The sequence below is a fragment of the Prionailurus viverrinus genome, chromosome X (genome assembly GCF_022837055.1).
Source record: "Prionailurus viverrinus isolate Anna chromosome X, UM_Priviv_1.0, whole genome shotgun sequence".
Lineage (NCBI taxonomy): Eukaryota > Metazoa > Chordata > Mammalia > Carnivora > Felidae > Prionailurus > Prionailurus viverrinus.
Window position 1 is genome coordinate 36,163,013 of NC_062579.1, and position 13,024 is coordinate 36,176,036.

Consider the following 13,024-nt stretch of genomic DNA (forward strand, 5'->3'; position numbering starts at 1 on the left):
GCCCGCCGCGGCTCCCGAGGTGACACGGCCCGGACCCTCCATTCTCTGCCCCAGTGTATTTAACGAGCACAACCTAACCGCTTGCTGCCTCTCGGTGACAACCCTTCCCCCCCGACAGACGGGCGCAGCAGCCAACCACCGGCCAGAATTGGCCTGCGTCCCGCTCCCCGACGGTGGCGGCCTCGGTGGGCGGGGCTCGGCAGCTAGCAAGTTGAGTGGAGCCACGGCTGACGTGAGTCAACAAAGGTCACGTGAGGCGAGCGGGCGGCGCCGATTGGTGGCGCCGGCCGGGCGCGGAGGGGGGGTCACGGCGGCGGCGTGGGGTTCGCTGTGTGACACAATTACAACAACTTTGTGCTGGTGCCGGGGAAGTTTGTGTCTCCAACGAATCCCCCCCTGTCCCCCAGCCCCGCGCGCTCCGGCCGTTCCCGCCGTCCCCGCCTGTGGCTGCCCCCCGCCCGCCCCCGCGATGTGACCCTACAGCCGAGCCGCCGCCGCTGCCGACCCGGGGGCTCCGCAGCCCCTGCCGCCGCCGCCTTCGCCGCCGCCGCGTTGGGATTTTTCGTCGCTGCCGCCCGCGGCGGAGGAGGAGGCGGCGATAAAGTTGGTGTGCCGGTCCCGCGCGGAGATTGGGGGCGTCGTTGCGGGCCCCGGCCCGGGGGGGGGGTGTCGGCGTTGGAGTTGTGAATTCGCTGCGTTTCCATGAAATCCTGCGGAGTGTCGCTCGCTACCGCCGCCGCCGCCGCTTTCGGTGATGAGGAAAAGAAAATGGCGGCGGGAAAAGCGAGCGGCGAGAGCGAGGAGGCGTCCCCCAGCCTGACAGCCGAGGAGAGGGAGGCGCTCGGCGGACTGGACAGGTACGGGCCGCCGTCACCCGCCCGGTCGGCTCCGGACGGGCTGGCGCCGCTCTCCGGGGAGGCCCGAGCGCCGCTCGCCTCTGGCGGCGGCGGGGCGGGCACCTCGGCTCGGCGCTCTCCGCGCCGGAGCCGCCGCCGGGGCCTCGGGCGCGGGCAGGGGTGGGTCGGTGGCGTTCCCGGAGCCCTAACGCGCCGCGTGTGTCTCTCGCCGCAGCCGCCTGTTCGGGTTCGTGAGGTTTCATGAAGATGGCGCCAGGACGAAGGCCCTACTGGGCAAGGTAAGGCAGCCGCGGGCCGGAGCGCGGACACCGTCTTCCCCGGCCGGCGCCCCGCTCGCCCCGGGCCCCGCCGCCCGGCCGGCGTTCATTGTGGCCGCGAACGATGGCCGAGGGGCTTCCGGAAAACTATTTCCTGCCTTTGCTCTCCCTCCCTCCCACCCCCCCAACCCCCGGATACCTCGCTCGCACCCTTGCGAAATCGCCCTCTCTTCTCGTAGCCGGAGGAACCGGGGCAGCAAGCAGCGCTTTGGGGCCGAGCTCCACTGGGTGCACGAAAGCGCCTCTCATTTTGCGGCTCTTTGGAGGTAGCCCGATGAGCCCCCGGGGTGCCGGTGTAGCGTCAGGGCAGCGTAAATGTGTGCAGATGTCCCCCCCCCCCCCCCTCAATTTCCGACTTCCTTGCCTCCCGTGGGTTTCATTCTTTCCCTCCAGGCAGGCTGTTCGTAACGTCTACTGTGCACCAAACGTTTTGGGCTCTCCTGCGTCCCTGCTCCCAGAAGGGGGAAGTTGCACGTAGTTTAGGGCGGCGAAGAGTTTGCATTGGGCTGTTGACATGCATCCCGATGGGTCTCTCTGTTCTACCTGAAGTTAGGTGACTTGTTTACTTTTTTGGGGCGTTCTGCCCCCACACCCCGCAGTTATTTGCGAATGTGCTTTCTTCTTGGAGTCCCGTTTCCTGTGTGCCTGACCGGGGAGGCCAGGGAGGATTCGGGGTGCAGCCTCTGTTTATTTGTGTGGAAAGTTGTTAGCACTGTCATTTAGTTAAGTAATGGCTGCTCCTATCGGCCCAAGATGGCGGGACAGGGTGGGAGGAGAAAGTGAAGGGGGGGGGGGGGAGTTGGGGGGGAGGGAGGAGAGGTAAACATGGAAATAAATAGTAGCGTTGAATAGGCCTCTCCTTCGGAGTGTGCAGCTCGATGGTGTTCAATAAAAATTGTCCGAGATGATTTGCATGCAGAATTCTTGTACCTTCCTCAGGCTTGGAAGCAGCATTCGTAAGCCTGGTAAATGCTTATCAACCTGTAGCACATTTAGTTGCCCAACCGTAAGCTGTTGAACAAAGGCTGTGGAGTCTCGATCTGTCCGCATCAGTTGGTCCCTCCGGAGCAGAATATGATCAGAAGTGATATTTGTGTGCTTTCTTAATGGGCACCGTGAAACTTGGGAGTGTGTGCGATAGGTGTTGCATCCGTTAGACATTTTCTTTTCAAGCCGAAATCCGTAGCTTTCAGTTTGACACCTAGCCTTATTGTTACATTTGAGAAGGAAGTTTGACAAAGCCTAGCGTTTTATTCTTAAGTTGATTTTTAAAAAATTTAGCTAGTTGTCCTCCATTTTTTGTCTGTAGTTTGGTTTAGGAGTCACTAATTCTTTATCTGCAATTGACTTCTGCTTTTGTTTCAAAGTAACTAAGTGTAAGGGATTTCAACCCCAGATAATGACCAGAAAGCTAAACAGTAATAATCCTTTTCAGGAAGCCTGGTGCCTTTGCCTGATAGAGAAAACTTGAATTAAACTTTGGCTGTGTAGGTATTAATTGGTTTCATTAAGATTATCCCTGGAAAAATGAACAGCGACTAGCTCTGAAATGATTTAAGCATCAATAATTAAAGCCTTGAAAATTTTTTGAGTATTTAAAATATTTTGTTGAAAATAATTGACTACTGTCTGAGTTGTCCTTCCACAAGATTAAATATTTAAATAAATGGAGCATTATTTTATCTTGGAGTGATTATTGCCAGTCTAATTGGAGGTTGGTAAAATTGTTTGCAAAGATAACACATTTGGAAAAGTTTGGCCAAATCTATTGCTTTTGGTTTACGGTAATGAAGATATAAACGGAATCTGATGTTTTGTGTGGATGATGTGTAAAATGCTAGTTGATGATTTCGTGTCTCAGAACGATGGTGTTTAGTAGATTCACAGTGGATTAGATTTCAGACTGTAGTATTGGACTCTACAGTAATTATGCACTATTGTGTTTAAATTTTAAAGAACTCAGCGTTTTCAAGCATTTTTTTGTGAAAGTGTGCATTACTTTCTTGATGTTTGAATACAGTAACATGCTATACACGAGAAACTTGTGAAGTTTCACTATGTTTTGGGGAAGAATTAAGGCTTTGTAAAAAAATAATCTGCTGAATTACTAAGTATTTCGTTGAGTTGAAAAAAAATTCTTTATTACTTTGTAACTCCATGCTTGTGAGGTCCTACCTATTTAGGGCAAGACTTGTTAGTCTTAACGTTACAATAAAACATTCTAGAGTGTATGCTTGCAACCTCATGCAGTTCTTGTGAGCCTGCACATCCTAGGGAAATGTATAATGTAAAGCTTGACATTATATAACCTCTCACCTCGTGTTTGAATTGAATTCTGAAAAGAATGAATGAGCTGGGGTCCTGCTGTCGGAAGTATTGAATTAATTCAGTTTCACCCATCTTTTGAATAGTCCTGGGGAACAACAGTCCTGTGTGTGTGTGTGTGTGTGTGTGTGTGTGTGTAATATTGAGCTATGTTTCAGAATTCATGTTATCTAAAAGTCTTAAAAACAAGAGTTGGCTTTTCTTTGTTGGGGTTGGTTCAGGCTACTTACCTGAAGGCAGGTAATGGAATTGAATAACTCTCAGGGTTCTCTTTTTAGCTGCTATTTTTGTCCTGCCACCCCTCCTCACCTCCTGCCCCCCCCCCCCCATAAATTTAGTCTGCAGCTTGTATAACTTTTTTTTTTTCTTTCTGACAAACTTAGCTATTACTACCTGTTTTCAAAAATTTTTATTCCTATATGTATTATCGGATCGGGCTTCAAGTTTTTAAATTCCAATTTGTAGGTTTAAAAAAAGATAACTCTTGACATAAAAGCTTTGGTAAGTTTTAAACATTTAATAAAAGTGTCTCTTACTTGCCACTAAACTTGTATGTTCCTTTTCCAGGTGTGAGGATACTTTGTCCAAACTGCTGATTTCTTAGTCTCTGAATGTTTTTGTAAGACTCATTCGTATTAGTGTCCTTAAAAGGATTTTTGTTTGTATGATTGCCATTTGATATACAATACTTGGGATTTTGGATTAAAAAATAAATTAGTAATATGGTATATTATTTTTGTAGTAATATCTTTAAAATATCTTTAAAAGGTTAATAGCAAGTGGTTGCTTAATCAGAGTTCTTGAAATAACAGCATTAGCTTGACCACTTTGCTCTTTAATGCTGACCATTAATCTTTTGGTAACATAATAATTCAAGATTCTTACATTTTAATTACAGTGGAGTTACTGAAAAGTAATTAGAAATGAAACATTTTAACAAATTAACTGTGGTGATTTTGTTTTTAGTACGTTTTTGAAAATCTCTTGGGTTCATCTTGTTCTCAGTTGGATAAGGATTTGTGTTAAAGTATCATGTATAGTAATAATATAGCATAAATACAGAAAGAATAAATATCGTACTATAAGGCATATTTATAGTAATATATTGCTAAAGGGCTGGGGAATCTTATCTGCGTCAGGGAACAACTGCTTAAGTACATAGTTGTTCATTTTGAAGTATCTTTACATCATTTGTAAGTTTGTCCTGAGTATACTTTATTGAAACATCTTTTTTTATAATTCTGTTAATCAGTAGAAAGATTATGTGGAATACCGAGGAGTTATGGGTTGTTTACCCTTTAGAATATGCTCGGGGCACCTGGGTGGCTCAGTCCCTTAAGCATCTGACTGTGCCTCCAGTCATGATCTCACTGTTGGTGTGTTGGAGACCGGCATGGGGCTCTCTGCTGTCAGCGCAGAGTTGCTTGGGATCCTCTGTCCCCCCCTCTCTCTCTGCCCCTCTCCCACTCTCACACACACTCTCTCTCTCTCAAAAATAAACATTAAAAAAGTTGAAAAAGAAATGTATGTTCTATTTTTCCAAGGAGATCATTAGTATTAACATAGTTAGCATTTTTCATTTTTTGGAAATAGAAGTAGTTTAAAATCCATTAAAGCATATATTTTCCTGAATTTGGTCTGCTTGCATGTAGATGGTAGGGGAAACTTACTAGGTCAGTTCTAGAGATGGTTTATTTATACTATAATATTTAGAGATTGATGACGTTTAGAATTATTCTATATTGTGTTTTGTTTGCTGACACTTAAAGGTATATATTCATTTCTAGTGCTAAAGAAGGTTTAGTGTTTGTGTTACAAAAGTAGCCACAGAATAATGTCATGCCTTGTGTTTGAAAATTAGGTCTTTAACTTGATGTGTTTTTAAAACGTGTTTTCTAGTTTGGAAAGTTGTGTTGTAAATAATTATAGTCATTGTTTGCCTGGATAAAGTCTCATGCTGTTACACATTTCCTAAAATTTTGCTACATCCCTAGTAATACAGCTATAATAGTAAGAGATTACAGAAATGTTTGCATACCTGGGCACAAATTAGAACCGCAGGAATATATAAACAGGTACTTTTTAAGTTCTGGCCTTCTTTCTCACTGGATAGCTCTTTCTGTAGAATCAATTATAAATTGAAATGACTAGGGAACATTTGACTGCCACCTCTAGATATTTTAGGTTGTTAAGAAAAACTGCCTGAGAGTTGGGTTTTTGTGATTTAGGTGGTAAAGTGGAGTAATGAGGCATGGGTATTAAACCAAAGTGAAGGTTCACTGCTTGGCTAGCTGCAGAGTAAAATGTCTTATTATGACTTGATTATGTAACATTTAGTTTTTATTTCTTTAGTACCAGTATTTTTTTTTTTTTTTGCAGATTTAAGTTTTTTTTTTTTTTTTTTTTTTTTACTTTGAAACTCATTGTGATGCTTTGAGCTCTTTGAAACTGATGTTAATGACTGATAACACTGTACATCATTAACAGTATTTTTCAAATGTGGTATCCAGAGAGCTAGTTTATGTTAAGAAACACCACCAGATTGTCTAAGAATTGGAATGGTGGTTAGGTTATTTAGGGCCCCCCATGTATTTATTTGTAGACTAGTTAATGGAGTTTCATGAATGCGAAATTGATAGTTTTATGTACTCCTACTGAAGCTTTACATACAATTGTATCAGTTTTGCATACTGTCAACAGTACATTAGAGCAACAAACATGGACTCTACATTAAGTGCAAGTCTTCTGTGCAGAGAACATGAAGATAACAGATATTCCTTGCCTGCATTGAAAACTCAGGCTAAGAGGAATGAGATAAGTATAAGGATGACTAACATAGGAACATCAGTGGCAGAAGAATAGTGTGAAGCGCCCTGAAAGGTTATGTTGAATGTCCATTTAACAAGTAGAATGGAATTTTTTTTTTTTTTCCTACCCATAGAAGCATCGATTAGCAAGCAGGCACAAAAGCAGTCACAGGAACCTGTTTGGGAAGCTTGTGAAGTCCCAGCCCTTTGTCTTTGTAGGTAGTGTTGACAAGGACCTTGCTGGAAAGGTGCATTGGAGGCACATGTAGCAATCTATCAGCAGCAGCAGGCATTATTCCAGAATTACCTGGTCAGCGGTGGAACACGGGGTTGAATGGGACTCATAGACTACATGTACAATGTGTAGAGTATTGGGATCCTGCGTTTGTGGATTCTTAGACCCTCCTGTTTGTGCAAAGGTGGAGGTGCCTTTATAGTATTTCTAGCCAAGCTACATTAACTCGACCATCATTCATTTCACGTGAAAACTTAACGTCTAACACCCTTTGTGCTCCCTAACGCATTCCAGGGCTTACTGAAGTAAAGGCAGGAGAACCATTGCCTTTGCAGAGTGCTGTCCTGGCTCATGTCCCCCTCATGTCTCTCATTTTTAGATTGAACTGTTCTTGAACTATGTATTCTTGATTTGGGCATTTAAAAAGTTAACAGCTTTTGGATTTTAGATTAGTAGGGTTAACTGATAGTTCCTAGGTTAAAGTTAACTAAGCATTTGAGACCCATCATCTCCTGATGTGTTTCATTAAAAAACAAAACAAAACATTTAATGAGACTTTCTGTTATGTAACATTTTGTCAGACATTTAAAACTAAGTTATTTAATTAAATTTTTACACTTGTGAGTTAAATGTTTACATTTGTGAGACACTGCAAAAAGGATGTCTGGCCTAATTTACAGATAGTCTATTCCATGTATTCAGGTACGTTTCAACAAATTATACACTTTGAACACCAGACCCCAGAAAAGGGAAAAAAGACCCCATCTGCTAGTTCCTCATGCCTGGGCACTTTTATGACCTGGGCCTTCTTTCTCTGGTTGGGTAGTGCTGGAGGGAGGCAGGCATTGATGACTTCTGCAAAACAGTGCTTTCTTGGATCTCCCCTTTTCACTTAGTTTACTGTTGGGGCAATTGTAAATTGAGTTTCAAAGTTCTACCCTAGATTGGGCCTCAGTAGAATGGCTTTTATTAACAGGATGAGGATTGTTTCTTGATTGTGTTTTTCGGAGATGGTGTTTCTTGACTTGGATATTAGCAAGGAATCTTGTAATTTTGTTTAGGAAAACATTTAAAATCACATTCTGGCTTTTAGCAGATGTTGAAAGGACAATCTGCTGTGTGTTCTGTGCCCTCTCTGATCTCATTTTATAGTAATATTTACCTTTGTATGGGTTCTTGGGATCCTTGAATGAGTTTTCATGGCTCAATTTAAGAAGTTCTCTGACCAGGTTTTGGAAGGATAGTAAGTAATTAAAGAAAGGTCATCTTGGAGTACAAATGACTCTAGGGTGAGGAGGAGGGGAGATTTTAAACTTTACACTTTATAGATTTCTGTACTGCTGTGTTTTTTTTTTTTTTTTTGTTTAGACATGTATTACTTTACAAATAATACAATAAGCATCCTGATGGTGAGTACACTAGAGTTATATTTTGGTTGATTAAAAATGGGTTTTATTCTGCCGTGTGTGTAGAGATACCTGTAAGGACCTTGTCAAGTCGGGATACTTCTGAGCTTGATGGTCCTTAAGTGGGGATAGGGATGAATGAAGTAGAGATGTGCCCTGTTAGGTCCTATTTCTTTGCCTTTTAGGTGGCTTTGGGGTAAGTCACCATGCAATCTTCATTTTGATCTTTAGCATCTGTGTCTTTGATGATTTCACTTTTGGGCCCCTTTTGGCCCAGATTGACATTTAGGACCAAATTAAAAGGACTATAACCTGAAAGCATGAGAGTAATGCCTTCTTTAGATAGTTTTAGGGTTCTCAGCCAGATTATGGGCTATTTGTTTGCCACTTTCTCCTACAAACTTTTGTTTTCTTTTATCCATTTCTTCTTTTACTCTTTTTTCTACTTTTCTACATTGCTAAAACTGTTGTTCTCTTAACGTGTTTTTGTATTTTTTTTTTCTTTCTTTTTGGTAGTTTGGTCTGTGGTAGTATTTTGTCTGTGTTAGAATAAATAAAAGATGCTTCTGCTAAGTTTATTCTCAGGAAGAAGATTGGACTTTGTTATAGTTAAGAAATTTATGTAAGGTCATCTAATTCATTTTAATTTAGAACAGTGGAAGAAACCCTTTTAGATAAAGGATTGTTTTCAAACTGTGGATCTATTATATTATGTTCATTACATCCTTCTCCTTTTTAAAAAAAGTTTGTTAGGGAAAATTTCCTATATATATATATATATTTTTTTTTTTTTTTCTTATGTTTATTTTTGAGACAGAAACAGAGTGTGAGCGGAGGGAGGAGCAGAGAGAGGGAGACACAGAATCTGAAGCAGGCTCCAGGTTCTGAGCTGTCATCACAGAGCCCGATGTGGGGCTCGAACTCACGAACTGTGAGATCATGACCTGAGCTGAAGTGGGATGCTTAACCGACTGAACCACTTAGGTACCCCTCCAGTATTTTCAAAAGCAGAGAAAAGTAGCCAACTAACTATCACCAAGCATTACCCAATTGAGCTATTTTCTTCTTCTTTTTTAAATGGTTATTTATTTTGAGAGAGAGTATGTGCGAGAGGCGCAGAAAAAGAGAGAGAGAGAGAGAATCCCAAGCGAGCTCTGCACTGTCAGGGCACAGCTTGACATGGGGCTTGAACTCACGAACTGCGAGATCATGACCTGAGCCAAAGTCAAGGGTCAGACACTCAACTGACCGAGCCACCCAGGTGCCCCCAGTTCAGTTATTTTCAACTCATGACCAGTCTTGTTTCATCTCTATCTTACCCCTCACCCCCATTATTTTGAGGGAAATCTCAAGCATCAATCACATCATTTAATCCATAGATAGATCAGTTTGTCTCTGAAACATAATCACAATGCCCTTATTACACATAAAAATAACTTCTTAATAGCAAATATTTTGAGAGCCTTGATTTTTTAACATGCAAAAGAATTAGTTCCTTGGGAAGCTGGTAGAAAGATATTTAGCTGAATATATGTGACATATTTTAATATCGTGGTAGCATTTTATAATAGAATATTACACAATACAAGCCAAAAGAGATAATTTTGCCTAAGAACTTTATGAATCTTAGTTGAGTCTGGATCATTTATGCATTTAGGGGAAACTATTTTTAAGTAGTAAGTTTTTAAGATATAGTAGTTAAATTAGGGTTTTGAATTTCAAGTATCAGACTGAGAACTAGAAAAGCTTTTGGTTTTGCTTGATTGATTATGAAACGTTTGCTGACCTGCTGTGGTGAGGGACTGTGCCAAGTCCTGGGGCAACAAGTAAGACCTGGCCTCTGCCCCTGCAGTCTTTGGAGAAAGATGGACAGACTGAGTGATCATATGTTGTAGTAAGTATACTAATCAAGGTGTATGCCAAGTGCTATGAGCTGTGAAACGATGGAGCCAATAAAACATTAAAATTTTTGGATTATGGATAAACTATCTACACAATTCCCAGCATTTTGGAACAGTTGATTTTGACTAGAGAAGTAAGTAGGTGAGTGAATCTGCATAAAGATGGAATTTGGGGGGCGCCTGGGTGGCGCAGTCGGTTAAGCGTCCGACTTCAGCCAGGTCACGATCTCGTGGTCCGTGAGTTCGAGCCCCGTGTCAGGCTCTGGGCTGATGGCTCGGAGCCTGGAGCCTATTTCCGATTCTGTGTCTCCCTCTCTCTCTGCCCCTCCCCCGTTCATGCTCTGTCTCTCTCTGTCCCAAAAATAAATAAAAAACGTTGAAAAAAAAAATAAAAAATAAAAAAAAAGAAAAAAAAAAGATGGAATTTGGTCTTGGTTATCAAACATGAGTAGAAGTTTAGCAAGAGGAAGGAAAGGGCAGAGAGTTGGAAGTATGAAGTTAAATGGTGTTTGAGGAATTGTGCATAGTTAGTGTGGGTAGAGGGTGTCTAAGTGGGATTAGGAGGAAGTAACTGAACATGTCAAGGCCCACGTCACTATAAGCCCTAGGATGTTTTGGGAGGTCATTGAATTCACCTCTCTAATCAGGGGGAATTGGCATGACTAGAAGTAGGTTTTATGGAAATATTATTGGCTACAGTCAGAAGGATAAAGTGGAAGGGAAAGGAACCTAGTTGTTAAGTATCGATGGTTAGATAGCAATACATGGGTTTTAGAATAGAATTCTGGTTCTGCCACTTACCTAGATGTGGGATGCTTGGACAAATTATTTCATCTTTCAGAGGCTCAGCTTTCTCATCTGTTAAATGGAAGTGGTAATAGATTTCTGGCAGGTTGTTGCATTTTGTGTTAGGAAAAAAAGTTACATAAAGTACCTGGCATTGGGCCTAGCATGGAAGGTGCTCAGTGCAAGATACATGGTATCATCTTAGGAAAGACAGTTTAAGTTTAAACTAAGGTTGTATTTTAGGAGTGAGGGGGGAGATAGAGGCAGATTTGAGATCCCTGGAAAGGAATGCTAACATCTCATTACTTTGGCTTTCTTTCTGTGTCTGACCACATCTCAGTCTCCTTTGTAAGAAGACTGTTCCTAGATCTTCTTTACTCACTCTGCCTCCAACTTGCACGTAAACTTGACTGCCACTTGATTATTTGGGCATCTTGACGTTACCTTAAACTGAATATATATATACGTGTGTGTGTGTGTGTGTGTGTGTGTATATATATATATATATACACGTATATATATATGCGTGTATATATATGTATATATATGTGTATATGTATATATATGTATGTATATATATACATGCAAATTGAATTTATCATTATCTTTGATGTTTTTTATCATGATAAATGACACTTAACCATTATCCTTGCTAGAAACCTTGGAGTGTTTCTTGACTCTTTTTTTTTTTAACGTTTATTTATTTGATAGAGCAGGGGGAGGGCAGAGAGAGAATCCCAAGCATGCTCCGCACTGTCAGTACAGAGTTGGACTCGTGGCTGGATCCCATGAACCATGAGATCATGACCTGAGCCAAGATCAGGAATCAGACACTTAACTGACTGAGCCACCCAGGCACCTTTGATTCCTTTTTCTTAGCCTATAAAATCCTAATAGTCCTCCTATCTTGTCATTTCTACTTCTTAAATTTCAAATCTGTTTCTCTCCATTCTCACTGCCTGCCATTCTTCTTCTTCTTTTTTTTTTTTCTTTTTTTTTAAGAGAGCTAGAGTATGTGCAAGCTGGGCGAGCAGCAGAGGGACAGAGGGAGAGGGAGAGAGAGAATCCCAAGCAGGTTCCATGCTCAGCATGAGCCCCACCTGCACCTAGATTTAGCGACCTTGGGATCATGACCTGAGCCAAATTAAGAGTTGGGCACTCAATGGACTGAGCCGCCCAGGCGCCCCCTTCCTGCCAGTATTCTAATTGCAGCCATGATCCTATCTTTGACTTTTGAAATAACTTCATAATAGTGTTTTTGAATATGTATACTTAAGTGTAGTACAAAATTGAAAAGTTACATGAAGGGTGTTAACAGTGAAAAGAAGATCTCCCTCCCACATCTCCCAGTTATTTGGTTCATATTATCAGGCAGCCACTGATAATATGAAGTTATTGGGTAACTTTATATTTCAACACATATACAACAAGCACATATTCTGTTGTGTTTTTTTCCCCACACAAATGAGATCATACTGTATATAAATTGTTAGAAAATACTTTAATTTTACTGTTTGCTGTGTGAAAATGTTTATAGTTCTTATATTGAATTGTCTTGGGTTTGGGAGTTCTCATTCAAATAGGGAGATGTCGGTGAGGGGATTGATTTGGGTTACTTTTAAGTGATTTTGAGGTTCTGTTCTCCTTTTATGCCTGATACTGAGGATAGAAATTCTTCAGCATATGAAGGTCTTAATTGGAAGTATGTTCACATGTTTTCTTCCTTTCTTTCTTTTTTTTAATTTTAGAGAGAGTATGAGTGGGGGAGAGGGGCAGAGGGAGAGAGGAGAGAGAGAGACTCTTAAGCAGGGTCTATGTTTAGCTTGGAGCCCGACATGGGGCTCGATCCCACAACCCTGGGATCATGACCTGAGCTGAAAACAAGAGTCCAGCACTCAACCCACTGAACTACCCAGGTGCCTCTCACGTGGGTTTTCTTAAGATAGCAGTTGTTTAATTTTATATGCTGTGACCTGTCAATTGGAATAATTGGCAAATTTTGGCTTCATGTTTTGTTTTCTTGGTGTGATTATCAGGTTCTGTGGTTACTAACTTAATTCACTCCCTGAATGTTTGTGGAAGTAGCCATAGTTTATACTACTTAATAATCTTGTGTTCGTGGGAGTCATTCACTTTCTTGGTTTATTCTCATTTTTATTATAGAAAAGGAAAAATAGGTAAACTTGCATTCTTGATTAGTTGAAAACAGTACAGGGCTTAGTGTGTTAACTTATTTCACAGCAGAATATTTTTATTTCCACTCTAGAGTGACTGGTGGTAGAGCTAAAACAGTAGTACTTTATTTCTTGGGGGTCATTAACCCTTTTAGGGTTAGTGTAGCTGCATACATTTTGTATATGATTTCAGGGAGTGTATGGATCCCTTTGAAG

General features: G+C 41.7%; 1 protein-coding gene across 6 annotated transcripts in view; it reads left to right on the top strand.

Annotated features, from left to right (window-relative positions):
- Nucleotides 1-246: 246 nt before the first annotated feature.
- Nucleotides 247-13,024, top strand: part of KDM6A (lysine demethylase 6A) — a 207,660-nt gene continuing 194,882 nt past the window's right edge. Inside the window, exons 1-2 of one of the 6 annotated variants that reach the window (XM_047845058.1) lie at nt 247-857; nt 1,072-1,135. In XM_047845058.1, the coding sequence (XP_047701014.1) occupies nt 703-857; nt 1,072-1,135 (219 nt within the window). In that variant the 5' untranslated portion in view covers nt 247-702. The remainder of the gene's footprint in view (nt 858-1,071; nt 1,136-13,024) is intronic. The other 5 variants (XM_047845055.1, XM_047845052.1, XM_047845053.1 and 2 more) reach the window with 5 other exon arrangements.